Source organism: Plecotus auritus (genome assembly GCF_963455305.1).
Source record: "Plecotus auritus genome assembly, chromosome: 7".
NCBI lineage: Eukaryota > Metazoa > Chordata > Mammalia > Chiroptera > Vespertilionidae > Plecotus > Plecotus auritus.
In genome coordinates, this window is record NC_137774.1 from 91,498,594 (window position 1) to 91,520,278 (window position 21,685).

The following is a 21,685-nucleotide window of genomic DNA, read 5'->3' on the forward strand; positions in this document are numbered from 1 at the left end:
TTCGTGGAAGAGCCACACTCAAGGGGCCAAAGAGCCGCATGTGGCTCGCGAGCCGCAGTTTGCCAACCACTGCTCTAAGGGAAGCTCTTTCACTCACCTGGGAAGGATGTTAGGCCCGGGGAATCCTGCATCTTCTTCAAGCTCTCCAACAGTGGATTCGTGCTTGGGGCTGGGAGAGAGGTCGGGGAGGGAGCAGTCCCAGCAGTAGGCAGAGTAAAAGTAAAAGGCTGAGTGGTAGGTGGGTTCTCAGTGACTGAGCTCGAGGCAGCATCTAAGGAAGAAAAAGATTCAGTTGTCCTCCCTGGTTTGGGAATTCTTTCCAGTGGCATATCGCAGAGCATGGGAATGCTCAGTGTCTCAGTATAACTCATTTAGAAATGCTTCCCCTCAACCTCAGTGCTCACTTTCTCCAGATTCTACTGAGGACCCACATGGATTTCTCAGAAGGGATAGACCAAAAAAAACCCCATATCCTCCCTAGAATGTGAAACATCTTTATTCCTTACCAGTCTTATCTTCCAAGACCTTGTTAAACCATCGTAATGAAGCTTTCTTTTCCAAGTCTAGGTCCTCAGCAGTAATTGAATAACCAAGCTGGGGAGGTGGAGGCTACCCAACAGAAAAAGGAGAAGTCAAGTCAATCATAAGAAACCTGTATTTAGCCTTCCTAAGACTTAGAAGAGCTAAGAAGGTGGGCAGGGGTAAATGGACAAAACCATACCAAGGTCAGCTGGTCCCCTCGCCTGGAGGGCAGCAGCTGAATCTTCCGTTTACGCTGCCCAGAGCTGCCAGGTGTGGATGGAGAATTCCTCAAGTTCTGTTTCTTCCATGTGGTTGTATCTACAACTAAAGAAATATAGTCTTGTTTTCTACCAGAAATGGATAGGTGTATTTATACGCCCTGGTTTGTAACACTGAATTTTCACTGGATATCTCTGAAAGATTTCATCTTCCATAGTCTGGGCTCATGGATAGTGTTTACAAGATTATTTCTAATAGTCAGGAGGCTGTACAGATGCATGCATACAACTGCTGGGCAATAATTCCTGGATTGCTCAGATACCTCAACCTAAGCTTATCCCCATCCCAGTTACCATGGGTTATACTGCATTTGTTTATCACCTTCCTCCCCTACCAGACTACAAACCTCTGAAGTACAGGAACTTCTGTGTCTGTATATACCAGGCCCTCTACACAGCAATGCTGAAAGTGTGATCTGAATAGGTACTAGTCTATACATCCTCCATAAACACTTCTATCACCACAAGCCACTCTTGCCTGTTTATTAACTTACCCCTTTCTCCCTGGAACTCCTTGTCGGTTACTAATGGAGTTGAAGGACTAGAATGATGGGAAAGTTCCTCTTCTCTGTAGGAGAAAACCACAAAATTAAGTTTAGAAAGACTTCCTGACAATAAATATTGAATAACATATCCTCCCAAATCCCAACTGGCCAAAGTCTAGAAAAACCATGATTTGAGATCTTAGTATGCCAGGACAAAAAAAAAAAAAAAGTCAAAAGAAAATTCCCACAGAAATAAATGAAGGGAGGTAGTTAATGGAAACCATGGAGAAACCACTGTCTTAAAACAAGCACAAATCAATTATCTTCAAAACCTTCCTTACAACCTCCCACGTTACTGAGAGTTCTAGGCACAGATATAATTCCTAAGAGAGTGGCATTCTAGTCGACTGTAGGTAGGCTTGGAGGGTCAGCTGCAGTCAAGAACATGAAGATTACTGCCCACTGACATTATTCACTCTGCTCACTCTATTCTACTTTTACACCTGGTCATTCGTACAGCAGAAGAGAACCAGAGGCCCCTACGCTCAGTGCATAAAGAACTGTAAAAATAAGAGCAATTCTGCTTGGTACTTACCTGTCCTTCTAGATGTTAATTTATTTGATTCTCTAAATCAGAGAGCCTAAGAGCCAAGTAAATTTCCCTCATTTCCTGACCAATAATCCACACAGCAAATAAGTGATTACCTGATTTTCTTTGCTGGCCTTTCTGGTGTCTGGGAGCGGGATGAGGCTGGGCTGGAAAAGGGTGATGAACTTGGACCACTTCTCTTCCATAGCTAGAAATCAAATAAAAGTAACATTACTGACATTAGGTGATACTTCAGCATTCAACCTTTAATATAATTTTGTGGTTCTATTCATACTGCATATAAAGTCCCCTTTGTAAGTGACTAAAAAATATTTCTTGGTGAAGGAAGGCTCCTGAAAAGAAAGTCAGTTGCCAATATTAACTCTGGATAAAAAAGTCTGAAAAGTAATGGAATGCTAATAAGTGTAGAAAGAATCAATGTACTTTTTGCATATATTAAAAAGGAACATTACATTACATTCAATAATGACTTAGAGTTATGATGCATAAATTTACTCTTATTGTCTATAGAAATGATCAGAATACATTAAGAAACTGTTCTAGTGAAGGGAAGCCCATAAACTTAGTTTTCCTTCATTAAATTTTGAGCTTTATTAACTTTTTAAAAATATGCTGTCATGACATTTATGACTTTTACAACACCTATGGTACTTATTATTGCAGAGTCCCTTGGCAGCAAAGATAGTCTGTTTTTTTGTGTGGTTTTTTTTGTGTTTTTTATCCTCACCAGAGGATATTTTCCCATTGATTTTTAGAGAGAGTAGAAGAGAGAGGGAAAGACAGAGGGAAATATTGATGTGCAAGAAAAACATTTATTGGTTGCCTCCTGCATGCGCCGGACCAGGGCCTGGGCTAGGGAGGAACCTGCAACCAAGGTAAATACCCTTGATTGGAATTAAACCCAGGACCCTTTGGTCTGCAGGCTGATATTCTATCCACTGAGCCAAACCGGCTAGGGCAAAGATGGTCTGTTTTCATCTCTACCTCCTTCAACGGGGGCTAGCAGCAAAGTAACTGACAAAGAGCAAGCACTCTGCAAATAAGTCTTTAGCCTAACACAAAGGTACTAAACTATCACATTTTCCTACTGGGAAGCTCCTAGTGATTTCTTACTCTGTAACAGTTACATGATATAAGCATAAAAAGGAAGAAAACAGTGCTTAAAAGTTAAAATGACGCCCTGGCTGGTTTGGCTCAGTGAATAGAGCTTTGGCCTGCGGACTGGAGGATCTTGGGTTCGATTCCAGTCAAGGGCACATGCCCCGATTGCGGGCTTGATCCCCAGTGGGGGGCATGCAGGAGGCAGCCAATCAATGATTCTCATCATTGTTTCTCTCTCTCTCTCTCTCTTCCTCTCTGAAATCAATAAAATATATTTTTTAAAAAAGTTAAAAAGAAGAAAGGATTTAAAAATCAAAAACAGGTGATAAAACAGAGGAAGAGTTCCATAAACTAATAATATCAGAAAACCCAAGGCTCAGAATTAGATTGAGAAAAATGCTGAAATAAATAACATTTTAAAAAAATGTTATTCTCAGATATAGAACAAGAAAGGATGGTCATTTGGGATAAATAAATCAATCGTGGGCCTCACACCTTGCATTTTTAATAAAGTGCCTATGGTGATTCGAATGTTTTGCCAGGGTAATAACGTACCTCTACTTCATAAACTGTACATACACACATAATCCTAATGCAATAGCAATTTACATGTAAAAAGTGTAACAAACAAAGAACTGTAAAAACAGTGATGAGTTGTTAAATAACATGGGGTAGAAAAAGACTTTTTATGCCAGAAACAAAAGAAAGAAAACTGACAGAATGTTTCATAAAAACTAAGAACCTCTCCACATAAAAATATTGCCATGTGGAAGGAAGCTTTACTATATGCATATCTTTCGTACCATTTGTATTTTCTTTTTTTTTTTTAATATATTTTATTGATATTTTACAGAGAGGAAGGGAGAGGGATAGAGAGCTAGAAACATCGATGAGAGAGAAACATCGATCAGCTGCCTCCTGCACACCTCCCACTGGAGATGTGCCCGCAACCAAGGTACATGCCCTTGACCGGAATCGAACCCGGGACCCCTCAGTCCGCAGGCCGACGCTCTATCCACTGAGCCAAACCGGTTTCGGGACCATTTGTATTTTCAATGACACTAATGTTTCCATAATCTAGAAATAAAATCTATATGGGCAGGAAATAAACAAACAAAAAACAAAAGTATAAACAAACTAAAAGGCAAGTATTTTCAATTAAAGTGATGAATTGATATCCTCAACATGTCAAAACTAAAAATTTGCAACTCCATATAAATATAATGAGCCGAAACCGGTTTGGCTCAGTGGATAGAGCGTCGGCCTGCGGACTGAAAGGTCCCGGGTTCGATTCCGGTCAAGGGCATGTACCTTGGTTGCGGGCACATCCCCAGTGGGAGGTGTGCAGGAGGCAGCTGATCGATGTTTCTCTCTCATCGATGTTTCTAGCTCTCTATCCCTCTCCCTTCCTCTCTATGAAATATCAATAAAATATATATAATGAACATATAAAATAATAAGTGGCCTAAAGATATAACAAAGCAAGTCACAAAAAGAGACAGTAAATCTATATATGATGGCAGTCAATTTAGTTCTGCTTTACAACTTAATTTTCACTTACCAATTTCCTACTTCTTTAGATTTTACAAATAATGGAAAGATAAGACCATTTCCATCAAGAAATTTATGATTTAGGAAAGAGTGCATAAAATGACTATAATAGTCTCTAAGAAGGTGACATTTGAGATGGTCTGCAATTTGATAAAACATACTTATCATTCCAGATGGAGAAAAGAACAAGGGAAGGAAGCAGGAAAATATTAAGTGCTCTTAGAAGATAATAAATGTTCTGGCTTGGCTTAAATATTGGGTATAAATAAAGAAATAATAAAAGACAGGGTCACAGAAGTAAGCTAGGGATATGAAGTTTTGAATGCCCACTTTGAAAAATGACAAGCCTTGTAAGACACATGAAGTATCAATGCCATGCACAAAGTGGTAGGAGAACAGTTCACTTTCTATAACTGGTACTGCCTAACATTCGTAATAATCCTATATAATAAATAAGCTAATATGCAAATTGACCAAATGGCACAACGACCGGTCACTATGATGCGTACTGACCACCAGGGGGCAGATGATAACGCAGGAGCTGCCCCGTGGTGGTCAGTGTGCTTCCACAGGGGAGCGCTGCTCAGCCAAAAGCCGGGCTCATGGCTGGCGAGCACAGCGGCGGCAGTGCTAAGGACCCCTCAGGTGATGTCCGACTGCTGGCTTAGCTGGACTGTGAGAGAGCGCAGGCCAGGCTGAGGAACCCGCCCCCCAGTGCATGAATGTTGTGCACCAGGCCTCTAGTTTTATAATATCAAAGCTATAACTTCTAGTTTGGGTAGCTGTAGATTTAGGTATTTACTAGTGCTCCCAGGGGTGGGGGGTGGAATGGGGGGAAAAGGGGGTCCTAATGTAAGGTGACAGGATATTTGACTTTGGGTGGTGAGCACACAGTACACTATACAGATCTTTTAACATAGAAACCCACACTTGAAGCTTATATGTTCATGTTGACCAATGTCACCCCAATCAACTTAAAAAATAAACAAAACAAAAACTTATAAAAGCATATTAGAAAAGAGAAAAGGCTGAAAAACAACAACCCAGTGATCTAAGAATCTATATTCAAAATTCAGAAAGAAACCCTAGCCCTAACCGGTTTGGCTCAGTGGATAGAGCATCGGCCTGCGGACTGAAGGGTCCCAGGTTCGATTTCGTTCAAGGGCATGTACCTTGGTTGCGGGCACATACCCAGTAGGGAGTGTGCAGGAGGCAGCTGAATCGATGTTTCTCTCTCATCGAACTCTCTACCCCTCTCCCTTCCTCTCTGTAAAAAATCAATAAAATATATTAAAAAAAACCAAAACCCAGCAGATCAAACACAAAGAAAGAAGGAAATAATACCTATAAGAGCATAAGTTAAAGAAACAGAAAAACAGATAATAGAGTGGCCCCTAAAATTCGTTCTTTGTCTATATAACCTTGGAGAAGAAATTTCCTTAGTCAAATATCTATACTATCACTTATACCAAAACTATAATGATTACTGGGGATATTTATTATTTCATATTTTTATAGAGAGGAAGGGAGAGGGGGAGAGAGGGAAAGAGGGAGTGAGGGAGAGGGGGGAGGAGGGGAGAGAGGGAGAGGGGGGGAGGGGCGAGGGGGGGGGAGAGAGAAACATTGGTGATGAGAGAGAATCACTGATGGGCTGCCTCCTACATGCCCCACACTGGGGATTGAACCCACAACTTGGGCATGTGCCCTGACCTGGAATTGAACTGTGACCTCCTGGTTCATAGGTCAATGCTCAACCATTGAGCCACGCCAGCCAGGCCACATTTCTTTCAAAGAGAAGCTTCAACATATAGAACTTTCATATTACTTTATCCCCTTCCTAAGATCTACTTCTGAGAGCTTACCATATATTCCAATATCACAAAACAACAGGTAACTACTTACAACAGAACACCTACTAAGAGCTATTAGTGTCAGTGAGTGTGGATCCACCAGGAGTAAGGGTGCTTTAAAACACAATCTGACCATGTTTTAAGCAATGGCTATGTTGTTTTAGACCAAATCACTTGTTGAAGACAAGCAGAAAATGCTGAAGAAAAGGTGAAATACATCTGTATGAAGGTATGGCAGTATGAAGAGCTCCCAAGGCAGTGAGACATTGTAGGGACAAGACAGAGGAGCCAAGAGGTGAGACCCGCACTTAGGCCTATATTTTCCCTCCTGGTGACTGCCAATTTCAAAAGTAAAAGCTGCTGCTGAGAGGCTGACAAAAGCTTCTGGCAGCCCCTCAGGCCTCGAAAGACAAAAACTGGAATTCAGGGCTTTCCAACATAGAGGGTCCCTAATAAACACCTCAGGCTTTGGTTGGTATCCCAAAGGCTACATGCTTGGGTATAGGGCAAGTTAGGAAAAAACAAGCCCTCATAAGAACTGATAACCAACTCAGAATCATGTTAATTCCAACTGGAGAGAGGTCATTGGCCTCTAGCCTAACCACTTGCTAAAGGCAAAAATAAAACCTCTCTGGAGGAAGATACCATCATTTAGAGCTTCAAGTCACAGTTACCTCCCAAGGGTAGGGGGTAGGATGGGGGGGAAAGGAGGTCAGGAGAAGATTTGACTCTGGGTGGTGAGCACACAGTACATTATACAGATCTTTTAACATAGAAACCCACACATGAAACTTTTATGTTCATGTTGACCAATGTCACCCCAAATCAACTTAAAAAACAAACAAAACAAAAACTTATAAAAGCATATTAGAAAAGAGAAAAGGCTGAAAAACAACAACAACCCAGTGATCTAAGAATCTATATTCAAAATTCAGAAAGAAACCCTAGCAGATCAAACACAAAGAAAGAAGGAAATAATAAAAGCGTAATATGCTAATTAGACAGGACGAAGCTGAGGCTGCGAGGGAAGCCCGGGTCCTGGGTGCCAGAGGGAAGCTGGTGCTAGCAGCCAGGGGAAGGAAGGCCTACTCTTGCACGAATTTCGTGCATTGGGCCTCCAGTAAGAGCATAAGTTAAAGAAACAGAAAAACAGATAATAGAGTGGCTCCTAAAATTGATTCTTTGTCTATATAACCTTGGAGAAGAAATTTCCTTAATCCAACAAAGAATATCTATAGAAAATCTGTATCAAACATCATATGTAACATGAAACATGGAAAGTGCATCCTCTGAAATTAGGAAAAACGAGAACAGGATGTTTGCTCTCACTTCTGTTCAATAATATACTGGAGGTATTAGCCAAGTGCAATAAGGCATAAACAAACAATGTAAGGCTTGGGGGAAAAAGGGGAGAGGCTGTCATCATTATAGAGAACATGATTTACATACAAAAATCCTGAAGACTATATAAATAAATATTCAGAATTAAGCAAATTTTCTGAATTAAAAACCAGTTGTGTCTAATTGCCTCAATTCCCAGTCAAGTCACATACCTGGATTGTGGGTTCAAACCCAGTAGGGACACATATGGGAAACAGCCAATTAATGTTTCTTTCTCTCTCTCTTTTCCTTCCTCTCTCTAAAAACATCATTAAAACATATCCTCTGATGAGGATTAAAAAAACAAAAAACCAGTTGTTTTCTATACTAGTACATCAGCAACAATTAAATTTTTAACATACTCTTTATAACAGCATCAAAAACATATACCTAGGAATAAATTTAATAAAGATGTATAAAACCACTACACTGAGAAGTTAAAGATGTTGTAAGTAAATGAAGGATACACCAAGATCATGGATTAAAAGATTCAATAATGTAAAAATGTCAATTCCCTCCAAAATAACTCATAGATTAAAGGCAATGCCAATCAATATCTCAGCAATTATTTTATTTTTTGGTGGAAATTGACAAGTTGATTTTAAAATTATACAGAAATGCAAAGGGCCAAGATCCAAAATAATTCTGAAGAAGCATGAGAGAGATGAGAAAGTTGGATGACTTATTCTACTAGATATCAAAACTTAGACTGGATAGTACAGACTGGGAAAAAGACAGGCACAGAGTAGAAAAATAGACCAATGGAACAGAACAGAATCTAGAAATGGATCCACATATATATGGACACAAATTATGACAAAGGTGATATTGCAGAGTAATAAGGAAAGGATGGTTCTTCCAATAAATTTTGCAAGTCAAATGAATATTTGTATGGAAAAACACTAACTCTGATGCCTAGCTTACACTATACACAAAATCAATTTCAGATGGATCATAAATAAAAATGTGAAATGAAGAGCAATAACGCTCCTAGAAGGTAGCATGAGAGAATATCATCACGACTTTAGGTAGGCAAAAATACCTAAACAGTACATAAAATATACTAACTAGAAGTGAGAAGACTATAAGAAAGTGAATGATGAGTCAGAATAGGACACTCATTTGTTGAAACACATATAATTCACAGAGAGCTTGTATCTAGAATATATAAAGAACTTGTTATATAAATAAGAAAAAAACAACCTAAAGAGCCAAGAAACTAGAATAGGCACTTCATAAAAAAGGATATACAAATGGCCAATGAACAGTTCATATATCTATCTCATTAGTAACCAGGGAAACAAAATTAACCAAAATAAAAGACGACTTCACACCCACCAGAATGAGTAACTAAAGAGCAATACCAAATGGTAGTGAAGATATGTAACTATAGGAACAAAATCCCATACTGCACTGGTAGAAGTATCGACTGAGCCCTAGCCGATATGGCTCAGTGGCTAGAGCATCAGCCTGCAGACTGAAGGGACCCGGGATCGATTTTGGTCGAGGGCACATACCTGGAGGTTCAAATCCCAGTAAGGAGCGTGCAAGAGGCAGCCAATCAATGATTCTCTCCCATCACTGATGTTTTCATCTCTCTCCCTCTCCCTTTCTCTCTGAAATCAATAAAAATATACATATATATAAAAAAAGAAGTATCAACTGAAATATCACTTTAAAAACTGTTCAACATCTATTAAAACTGAACATACACATACTTTATATATGTGTACCAAAAGACTTATACAATAATGTCCACAGCAGCATTATTATAGTTCCAAACTGAAAACCCAAATGTCCAATGGTAGAATGACTAAATTAATTATGGTATCTTCATATAATGGAACCGTACACAGCAATGAAAACAAAAGACCTACTGCTACATGTAACATAGATCAATCTCACAAGTAAAATATAAACACAAAAAAAGCATATTCTATGTTTCCTTTATATAAAGTTCAAAAATAGAAAAAAAAGAGTACTAATATTCAGGAAGGAGGGAAGGAGAAGTGATTGGGAGTAGGTATGAGAGGGGCTTCTGGGTATAGAAAATTACTTATTACTTGACATGGATGGTGGCTACATGAAGCTGTACATATTTATTTTTCTGCACATTATCTACACTAATAAAAGAGAAATACGCAAATTGACCGTACCTCCGCAACACCCACCAGCCAATCAGGCACACACATGCAAATTAACGCAACAAAGATGTTGGGTTAATTTGCATATGCAGGCACGGAGCGAAGACTGAAGACTGAAGACTGAAGACTGAAGAGGCTTGGCTTCTCCACTGCAGCCAGAGCGGAGAAGCCTCGAGGCTTGGCTTCTCTGCTGCGGCCAGAGCGGAGGCCTGGGTCCTGGGTGCCGGAGGAAAACCGGTGCCGGCAGCCAGGGAAGGAAGGCCTATTGCACGAATCTTTGTGCAACGGGCCTCTAGTCTATAATAATAAAAGCATAATATACTAATTAGACTGGGCGTCCTTCCGGACGAAGCCAGGGCTGCAAGGGAAGCCCGGGTCCTGGGTGCCAGAGGGAAGCCAGTGCCGGCAGCCAGGGGAAGGAAGGCCTACTCTTGCACGAATTGCATGCATCGAGCCTGTAAGCACTCTAATAAAAAAAAGCCATTAAAAAAAGTGAAAGTTTACATAATATATCATTTCAAAAGATGCAAAGAAGCATATATGCCATGATCCCATTTGTGTAAAACAGTCCCAAAATTCTGTGTATTATGCGGTAAAAAAGAAAGAGTTCTTACCATTTGCAACAACATGGATGGAGATGAGAGCATTATGCTAAGTGAAATAAGCCAGGCAGAGAAAGATAAATATCACAGGATCTCACTCATTTGTGGAATATAATGAACAACATAAACTGATGAACAAAAATAGATCCAGAGACAGAGAAACATCAATCAGAACGTCAAAACTCAGGGAAGGTAGAGGAGGGTGGGGGTAAGGGGGAGAGATCTGCATATAAGCCTAATCAATGGACACGGACAACAGGGGAGTGGGGGCATGAAGGGAGGTGGGGGGTAATGGGGGAATAAGGACACATATGTAATACCTTAATCAATAAATTTTAAAAAAATTCTGTGTATTATCTGTGTTTACACACACAGTAGGAATGTTAATAAAAGGCATGGAGATGAGATGAAGACTGGAAGAGCCAGGACCAGGGAATTTTCCTTTTTATTTAACATTTATCTATACCTAAAACATTTTTTGAAATCAGGAAAGATAATACTTGTAGAACATGTTACAAATTCCAATAAATAGAGTATACAGTTAAAAGGAAGTTTCCCTCTTATCTCAGTAAGTTATTGCCTGTTTCTAAAATATCCTGTCTGAATTATTCTGTGCATATTAAAAGTTTAAAGAAACAGCAGCACAAATGATAAGAGTTCTGGCACCTTGCTTTTTTATTGTTGTTAATCCTCACCCGAGGATATTTTTTCCATTGATTTTTAGAGAGAGTGGAAGGAAAGGGGAGAGACACAGAGAGAGAAACATCGATGTGAGAGAGACATATTAGTTGCCTCCCGTATGTGCCCCAGGACCCGGGCCCAGGATCGAGCTTGCAACCAAGGTACATGCCCTTGACTGAAAAAGAACCTGCAACCCTTCAGTCCATGGGCCTGTGCTCTAACCATTGAGCAAAATTGGCCAGGGCTGCACCTTGCCTTTTTTTTTAAGGAAATGGGCTTTCTTTTTTTTTCTTCAACATATTTTTATTGGTTTCAGAGAGGAAGGGAGAGAGAGAGATAGAAACATCAATGATGAGAGAGAATCATTGATCGGCTGCCTCCTGCATGCCCCCTATTGGGGATCGAGCCCATAACCCGGGCATGTGCCCCTGGCCAGAATTGAACCCAGGACTCTTTAATCCACAGGCCAACACTCCATCCACTGAGCCAAACCAGCCAGGGCAACACCTTGCTTTTTTAAAATATATTTTTGAGATCATTCACATCAGTCTCTATTAAACTGCCTTATTCTTTTTAATAGTTGCATAGTATTTAAAAGCATGGAAAAACTGTACATTACAATCAGCCCCTTGAAAAGGTATATACACATAGTTTCTAAGCTTCTGGTATTAAGATAATGCTAAAATCAACATCTTTGTATATCTCTTTGAGTAGGATTAATTTCTCAAAGTAAACCTGCTGGATCTAAGGGCATGTGCATCTCTAATAATGATAATTACTACCACACTGCCCACTAGAGAACTGTACCAATTGACACTCCCACCAGCAATGTGTGAGAAGCCTATTTTCATACTTTTACAATTTCTATTTCATATTTAAATCTTTAGTTCATTTGGAATATATTTCTCTAACATATGAAAAGCCGCACAAACTTACTTGTAAGACACATAAATTAAATACTATTCCTCACCTATCAAAAAGAAAAACAGAAATTGCTAAAAGATACCAAACAAATGAACCTTACTACAGTTGAAACTTGAATAACAGCCTTACTACAGTTTGAACTGTGCAGATCCACTTATATATGTTTTTTTTCTTCAATAAATGTAGATAGGTACAGTTGGCCCTCTGAATCTGCGGGTTTGCATCTGCAGATTCAAACAACCACTGACTGAAGATAGTATATTTTCTGTGGATGTGGAGGGCTGACTGAAGTTATACATGGATTTTCTACTGTGGGGTCTGCATCACTAACCCCCACATTGTACAAGGGTATATCAAGTTGGTGATTTAACTAAGTTAGAACAATTAGTTCACATTACTTCAAAACACGTTACTTTCGATTGCATATTGCCAGTATCCATTGAGGGATATACACTAATGACAAAATGAACCACAAATAATTCTTAAGCTGATTACATAAGTCTTACTGTTAATAAGAACATTGATATTACTATTTTGAAATCATAAGTTCTAGGATCAATCAAATAAGTAATTAAGAACCGACTTTTTTGGTATAAAAATACAAAACCAAAAAAATTCTGTAAATAATTCTGTAATCCTAAGTCTGAATTTGAAATGTTAAAGCCAAGACTACTTGAAAAATAGCCAATTTCAACTTCAATCTGGGTTGGAAATGTACAAGACTGATTTGTTTTTGGCCAAAAAACAATGAAGCAATCAGACTTCTGGGGTCAAAATGAAAGACTACAAGAGCCAATTTGAAAGCTCCCACTGGTCAAAATTGGAAAATTTTGTGCAAAAGGAATTAAACAGCCCTAACCAGTTTGGCTCAGTGGATAGAGCATCGGCCTGCGGACTGAAAGGTCCCAGGTTTGATTCCGATCAAGGGCATGTACCTTGGTTGCGGGCACATTCCCAGTGGGAGGTGTGCAGGAGGCAGCTGATCAATGTTTCTAACTCTCTATCCCTCTCCCTTCCTCTCTGTAAAAAAATCAATAAAAATATATTTTAAAAAAAGGAATTAAACACATTGAGGATTATAAAATGCTTATAAAATTTCAGAAGTTCATAAATATAATCAACAAAAGCAAAAACATCATTAGTCACCTTTAGAGTTAGCTATGGCATCAATGTCTTATTATCCTGTCATTCCTATAGTTAGGGCATGTTCTTCTACAAAGAATTTCAGTTAATAAATGCAGAGGGAAAGATAAGAGTTAGAATATCACCATTTTGCAACCTAATAAAACAATGGACCTAGGCAAAGATAATGGCATTATAATGGCTGCTAAAATGTTCAGATGAAAAGCTCATACAAAAATTAAAATGACATGCCCTAGCCAGTTTGTCTCAGTGGATAGAGCGCTGGCCTGTGGACTGGAGGGTCCCAGGTTCGATTCCGATCAAGGGCATGTACCTTGGTTGCGGGTACATCCCCAATACAAGTTGTGTAGGAGGCAGCTGATCAATGTTTCTCTCTCATCGATGTTTCTAACTCTCTATCCCTCTCCCTGACTCTCTGTAAAAAAATCAATAAAATATATTTTTAAAAAAATTAAAATGACAGTATCAGACTAACAACACCTGACCCCAGTGATCAATATTACCACCACAAAAGGGAGGCAACCAAACTTCAGGTGCTCCTGATGTGATGCAATAGGAAATCACAGCATCACTGATGCAATATTCTGCCAAAATAATTGAACTTGAATCTAATCAGCAATCGGGATCCAACTGCTCTTTTACAAGGAAAATGGGAGATAGAGCACATGTTAAAATGACAGTGACAATGCAAACTAAATCCAGAATATAGGAAATACTACAAGACAAAATGATCCAGTTTTTTCAAAAGCATGAAAAATAGTAGTAGCATCCTATCTAATAAAAGGGTAATATGCAAATTAACCATCACTCCATCACAAAGATGGTGGCACCCAGTCCTCTCAGCCCTGCCGGAGTCCTCCAGTCCCAGGGGTGCGGCTGCTGAGAGTAGGCAGTGTGAGCAGCCTGGCGGAATACTTGCTTCATTGCCACAGCGACGAGGCAAGCGTTCCACCCCGGCCATGGAGGGCCTCTGGGCAGTGGGCACCAAGCGGCTGGGGATGAGGGTGGGGAGGGGAACACGCTTGCGTCGTCGCCCTGGCGATGAGACAAGTGTTCCACGCCTGGCCGCAGATGGGCCTCTTGGCCACAGAGAGCCTCTGGGTAGCGGGCGCAGAGTGGCCAGGCCCTGCAGAGAGCTACTGGCGCATAGATTCGTGTGCAGGGCTACTAGTTATAAATATGAATCAAACGTAATGAATTGATTTTTGGTCCCCGATACAAAGTAATAAAGACAGTTTGGGGTAATAAGGGCAATTTGAACATGGAGTGATATTAACTAATCCTATATAATAAAAGCCTAATACGCTAAGTGTCCGACCGTTTGACTAGTCACTATGACGCGCACTGACCATTGGGGGAAGATGCTCCAACCAGTAGGTTAGCTTGCTGCTGGGGTCTGGCTGATTGGGACTGGGTGAGACGGGCCAGACACGCCCTGGAGCCCTCCCGCGGTCCTTCCCCAGCCCCGATAGTGCACTGGTGGGGTCCCTTGACCTGGCCTTCACCCTCTTGCAATCCAGGACCCCTTGGGGGATGTCGGAGAGCAGGTTTTGGCCCAATACCTGCAGGCCAGGCCGAGAGACTCCACTGGTGCACGAATCCATGCACCGGGCCTCTAGTCTATATATATATAAAAGCCTAAGCGACCGTCCGACAGGTAGCTATATGCACAATGACCACCAGGAGGCTGATGCTCTGATTGGTAGCTATGATGCGCACTGACCACCAGGGGGCAGACACTCAACACAGGAGCTGCTGAGCTGCGGTGACTTGTCAGCTGTGGTTCTCAGGTGACTCACCAGAACCATAGAGGAGGGAGACCAATTCCGGGATGTGTCACCCGAGAACTGCCCTCTCGCAATCCGGGACACCCTTTCTGGGGATGTTGGAGAGCTGGTTTCGGCCCAATCCCAGCAGGCCAGGCCAAGGGACCCCACCAGTGCACAAATCCATGCACCTGGCCTCTAGTTTTAAATAATTATTATTGTTTGAGTGGAATCTACACTAATAAAAAAGAAAGATGCAAATTGACTGTACCTTCGTGATGCCCACCAGCCAATCAGGAGTGAGCATGTAAATTAACCCAACAGAGATGGGGGGTTAATTTGCATATGCAGGCTCCGAGCAGCTGGGGGTGGGACGCTTGTGTTGTCGCCATGGCGACAACGCAAGCGTTCCACACCACCCCAGCAGCTCCGGGCCTCTGGGCAGCGTGGGAAGGTGGGAAGGCGGAAAGGCGGCTCTGGGCCAGCACAAAGGCAGAAAGGCGGCTCCGGGCCAGAGGGAAGGCAATGTCGGCAGCCAGGGGAAGGACGGCCCATTCTTGCACGAATTTTCGTGCATCGGGCCTCTAGTAATGGTATAATAGTGACCATTAATGTTAAGGAAGTTTAAAAAAACACTGAAGTACTTCTACGGGTGAAATGACATGTTTACAATTTACTTTAATACACAAGAGCAAAACCAAAAGGTGGTGTGGTGGTGGGGGGTGGTATTGATGGAACAGGATTGACAAAATGCTAACTATTGAAGCTACATGGAGGTTCATTAGTTTCTTTCTTTCTATGTACATTTGTAATTTAACATAAAAAACATTTTAAATATAGGGATAATGGCTATGTCCTTAATAGGCTTACTGTGACGATTCAATGAGGAAATAAGTGTAAAGTGCTTAAGGTAGGGTCTAGCCGAGAATAAGTGCTCAAGGTAAAGGTTATTATAATGATTATCTTCTTCTTTGCATTCCCACAACTGCTCTGGCTTAGGTCTTCATCTTGAATTTATGTTAACTATAAGAGCCTTATGGATAAATTTATCTCAAAATTTTCTACCCTCAAAAACCTTCCTCCACACATGCTTTATTTTTTTTCTAGTACTAGTTAATTGGGTAGCCACTTATTGACAGGCACTGTAATGGATACATTTCGAACATTACCTTCAATCTTTCCAACAACCCTTCAGAGATAAGAAAAGGAATTTATGTGATTTACCTGTCCAAGGCCCTATAGCGACTAAATGTTAGAGCCAAAATTGAACCCAAGTCTGTCTGGTAACAAAGCCTGATCTGCTGTAGGCTATACAACATCCTCTTTCTAAAAAAAAACACCAAAAATACAACCACTTCTCATTTTTAAAACTTTCACTAAATTTGCAACCTAGGATAAATTTCTTTTATGACCCAATGCAATTTGAACTCAGTCTACCTCCTCAATCAAATTAACACTATCTATTGAATTATTCATCATTGGTTTATTTATGTGCAATGGCTCTTGCAATGGCTCTGTCTTGTATCAGGCTCCCACATATACACTGGTTTACTTTCTCAGCTTTCTTTTCTGTTCCACTGATCTATAGTTTTTATTCAAGGATTTGTATCTTGTTAATTTAGAGGTAATCCCAATATCTGACAGAGAGAAGGTAGTTAGTAAACACTGACTAATCAATTAATTAATTAATGACTGGAATGCATTTTGCCCATGCCACCCACAAGAATAATGTACCTGAGAGAAACCTCGAGTAGAACTGTAAGAACTGGTAATGGCATTGCGGCTGGAGCTAAGAATGCCACCTGTGTATGTGCTCGTCATGGAGCTCATAGAGGAGGTGCGGGATCTCTTATTCAAGTGGTCATCTGAGCTCTGGGAATTGAGACCTCTTTTCAGAGACCCAGGCCTAATAAAAGGGAAAAAGATAGTTAGATGTGCTATTGAAGGCAACATTCTTTTAAGGTTTCATCCATGGTCACAAAATCTTTCTTAAATATATCTGACAAAGTCAAGAAGGAAAAGCCAAATATTTTGAAAATTAAATGTATGATTCCATTTAAATAATACTCTGGAAAATACACACTTATCTCCAGTGATAGAAAGCATTATTACTGAATGCCTGGGGATGGGGGCAAGATTGGAGGGAGATACTACTAAGGGACACTGGAAAACTTTTGGAGGTGATGGTTATGTTCATTAACTTGACTGTGGTGATGGTTTCATAGGTGTATACATGTCAAAACAAACTGTACACTTTAAACAGACACAATTTAGTACATGTCAATTATCCTATATTATAAAAGGCTAATATGCAAATAGACCTAACTGCAGAACAACCGATCACCGGGGGCAGACCTTCAGCGCAGGAACTGCCCCCTGGTGGTCAGTGTGCTCCCACGGGGGAGCGCAACTCAGCCAGAAGCTGGGCTCATGGCTGGCAAGCACAGCCTCTCCTGCCTCCGCGGCAGCGCTAAGGACCCCTCGGGGAGCAGGCCTAAGCCGGCAGTTGGACATCCCTCTAGGGGTCCCAGACTGCAAGAGGGCACAGGCCGGGTTGAGGGATGGCCTCACCCCCACCCCCCGCAGTACACGAATGTCGTCCACCAGGCCTCTGGTCCCTTAATAAAGCTATTAAAAAAATCAATTAAGAGGAACCAACCATGTTTTTTTAAGTTTCCAACTGACATAGAAATTCCTGTACATCCTTCCTATAGAATAGTCATCCAACCTATTAAAATATAGATAACTCACTATCACTTAAAGCAGGGGTAGGGAACGTCCGGCCCACGGGGCCATAGAAAACCCACGAATTCGCTTGGTCTGACCTGCCAAGGCATTAGGGGTGAGTTAGTTAAATGTTTGACCAAATATAGCAGGCTACTTTTTAAGTGGACCCACAAATGATGTTATAACTATCCAAATGGCCTTTGGCAGAAAAAACGTTTCCCACCCCTGTCCTAGAATGATGAATGTCAAATGTGAACCAGTTTATTCTTATATGGGATGAAAAATATTTCCTCTAACTTTCACCCATGGATCCTATTTGGTGCTATACCAAGCAAGATGTTTTCGTTCTTTCATTTGATAGTGCTCCAGTTTTTTGGAGGCCATTATCTTTCCCTTCCTCATTTCCTTATTCCTGTTGAGATTTTTCTCCTCTGGGCTAGTACTTACGTACCTTCAAACCCTCCTTACCCACCACAACCACCCTTTAACATACTAGTTGCTTCACTCAAAATGAATTTCAGTTTGTGCATATCTTTTTTTATAGTGTAGTACACCAAACCAAACACAATACTCCATGGACAATCTGAGTAGAACTAAGGAAAGCAGCACTACCACTTACCTGCCTCATTCTAGTCTTTGTTCTATCAACACAGAATAGGAAGACATTAGCTTTTTTGGCAGCTGTATTATACTGCTGGCTCAAATTAAGCATATAAGTTACCCCAAGTCTTTTCACACATATTTCTGAGGCACTTCCCCTCCAATCCATTTCTTTCTCAAATGTATTTAAACTCAAATGTAGAAACTTATCACTTATTTTAAATTTCAGTTTTGTATGTTATCCATTGTGCAAACCTTGTGATCTTTCTATTTACATACTTGGTTATTAAAAAATATTAAAAGGAATTATAAGAGCATTATTGTGGCAAGTTACTCAAATGTTCCCTTCTGATTTAAAAGATTTGAACTTGAACAAATAAAGCAATGCAAAAAGCAAATAGGAACATCTATAGGACAATAACTTTGGCAATGCCCTTTTTCTAAATAGTGTATAACTCAACCATATGGATTTTCACTTACTTAGGCACAAAAGAAGCAGGGACTCCATTGGCCACCAGGGGCTCAAATGCTGAATGTCCACTCCCATTGCTATCATGGCGCCTGTGATAAATCAAAAAACTCTCAATTAAATGAAATGACTTTTTCCCCCCTTAAAGCATATTCCTGGGACCATGTACTATTTCTATGGAGCACAGGTTCCATGCTAGACAAGAAAAAGGTTGCTTCAAATGCCAAAGATTCCAAAAGGTAAATTTATTCTAAATAAGGACATGTCTGGCAATAAGGAAAGTATAAAATCCTTGAATAACATGATTTCATTCAATGTCATTTCATTATAATGTTGATGAGATGACCATAAAAATTTAACTATTGTTTATATCAATTAGCCTAGGGGAAAGTTGATTTTGTTATATATTGTCAGTTTCTAAGAACCTATCAACAATGTTAAGACTTACTCTACATCAAGACCTTTAGAACTATTCAGTGTATTATTACAATCACAAATTTAACACCCTACCATTCATAAATTAAAAACAAAACAAAAGAAAAAACATTTTAGGAACCAATCCACACATCCCATAGTGATCTAGAGGTTAATATGGCAAGTCTGTTAGGGAAAAACTTGACGTCTCACATTTAAGAAGGGCCTATGCATGGTGCACATAATCATTGATTATTCCAATTATGGGAAGGATAACTATAGACTCTTCAGTTATAGACTCACTAGGGTCAAGTAAAACTACCCATCTCTAAGAACATGAAAAACCTACTGGGACCATAAGAATGGTTATTTCCTCTCCTACCTCCACACCCCGCCTCCTGCCACTCCTGCTTAGCTAGTTGACATTAGCTCAAATTGCTCACTTATAAATCACATCTCTATCATCATAACTTGATCTTCCTATCTACACTAATAGCAGAGAAAGATGCAAATTGACTTACCTCTGCAATGCCCACCAGCCAATCAGGAGTGAGTATGCAAATTAACCTGACAACGATGGCAGGTTAATTTGCGTACGTAAACACCGAGTAGCCTGGGTCCCGGGAACATCCTCGGGACCCAGGCCGCTCTGAGCCTGTAGGCCCGCGCATAGGCCCTAAGCGGCTGGGGTCCCAGAACACCCCCGGCCAGGAGTGGTCTATGGGCACTGGCGCCAAGCGGGCTGGGTCCCGGGACAAGTGGCTGGGGGTGCCAAGTGGCCTGGGTCCACGCCCCCCTGCCCGGTGGACACAGCGAAAGCGGGGGACATGCCCCTAGCCCTGTGGACACAACGCAGGGGATCTTCTGCACATGGCCTGCAGAGGAAACACCTTCTCTTTTTAAAAAAAATATATTTTATTGATTTTTTTACAGAGAAGAGGGGAGAGGGATAGGCTGTCAGAAACATCGATGAGAGAGAAACATCGATCAGCTGCCTCCTGCACACTCCCCACTGGGGATGTGCCCCCAACCAAGGTACATGCCCTTAACAGGAATCAAACCTGGGACCCTTCAGTCTGCAGGCCAACGCTCTATCCACTGAGCCAAACCAGTTCGAGCATAAACACCTTTTCTGACCGCTCATTGGCTAAGCTCCCTGTACACCTCCACTGGCAGTGTTCTTGGTAACTTGGGTAATAAGAATCCAAGAAGGTGATCTAGGGTTTTTCCACCACATTCCTGGAGAAAAAAACGAAGGCCCGCTGCTGGAGGGGCTAAGAAATGTCATATCCTACCCTAGCCAGTTTGGCTCAGTGGATAGAGCCTCGGCCTGCTGACTGCAGGGTCCAGGTTCAATTCTGTTCAAGGACATGTACCTAGGTTACAGGCTCCTCCCTGGCCGGGGCCCAGGTCAGGGCACATGCAGGAGGCAACCAATCAAAGTGTTCCTCTCACACTGATGTTTCTCTCTGTCTCTCCCTCTCTCTCTCTTCAGCACTCTCTAAAAATCAATGGAAACATATCCTCAGGTGAGGATAAAAGAAAGAAAGAAATGTCATATCCTATGAAAGACACATTTTGAAAATGCCTAAAGAAAGCTGTCATTTTTTCATGGTGAAGGGACTGGAGTCCATGTTGATGAAAACACCTTGGCAGCTGCGATGGCTGGCAATGGCTGCAGCAGCAGGTTGATGGGGCTGGCGCCTTCCTCTGATCAGCCCAGTCGCCTCACGCAGAGGGAGGCCAGACTGTGGCTTAGGCCCGCTCCCCACATCCCCTGAGGGCTCCCAGTCTGTGAGAGGGGACAGGCTGGGCTGAGAGATGCCCCCCGTGTGCACGAATTTTGTGCACTGGGCCCCTAGTGTTACATAAATACATTTGCATTGATTAATATTTCTCTACTTAATTTTGTTATCTAAAGTAGCAAAGATGGCCAAGCCTGAACCTGTAGGATATGAATAATGTGGTTTAGGTAATAGAGACAATGATTGTATTTTTCAAGGGTTCACTCATATAAAGAAGAGCAATTCCTTGACTACCTCATATAAAGAAGCTGCCTTCTCATTACCCTGTTATATATATCACCCCCCTTTTTAAAATTCCTATCACTCTATTTTTTAAAATTTCTATATACTTACAATCTAAACCTTGTTTTAATATTCTCCCCCTTTGCCGAAACCGGTTTGGCTCAGTGGATAGAGCGTCGGCCTGCGGACTGAAGGGTCCCGGGTTCGATTCCGGTCAAGGGCATGTACCTTGGCTGCGGGCACATCCCCAGTAGGAGGTGTGCAGGAGGCAGCTGATCGATGTTTCTCTCTCATCGATGTTTCTAACTCTCTATCCCTCTCCCTTCCTCTCTGTAAAAAATCAATAAAATATATTAAAAAAAATAAATTAAAAAAAAAAATATTCTCCCCCTTTTTGTTTCTTCCCTCCAA

At 41.1% G+C, this 21,685-nt stretch overlaps 1 protein-coding gene across 1 annotated transcript in view; it reads right to left on the reverse strand.

Moving 5' to 3' along the window:
* The window catches only part of LOC308254677 (nuclear envelope pore membrane protein POM 121C-like), a 32,617-nt gene that overhangs the window by 7,210 nt on the left and 3,722 nt on the right, over positions 1–21,685 (reverse strand). Inside the window, exons 4-10 of the mRNA XM_080681013.1 lie at positions 18,845–18,925; positions 16,772–16,943; positions 1,991–2,082; positions 1,295–1,368; positions 722–846; positions 507–609; positions 98–271 (exon numbers count right to left, since the gene is read on the reverse strand). Of these exons, the coding sequence (XP_080537139.1) occupies positions 98–271; positions 507–609; positions 722–846; positions 1,295–1,368; positions 1,991–2,082; positions 16,772–16,943; positions 18,845–18,925 (821 nt within the window). The remainder of the gene's footprint in view (positions 1–97; positions 272–506; positions 610–721; positions 847–1,294; positions 1,369–1,990; positions 2,083–16,771; positions 16,944–18,844; positions 18,926–21,685) is intronic.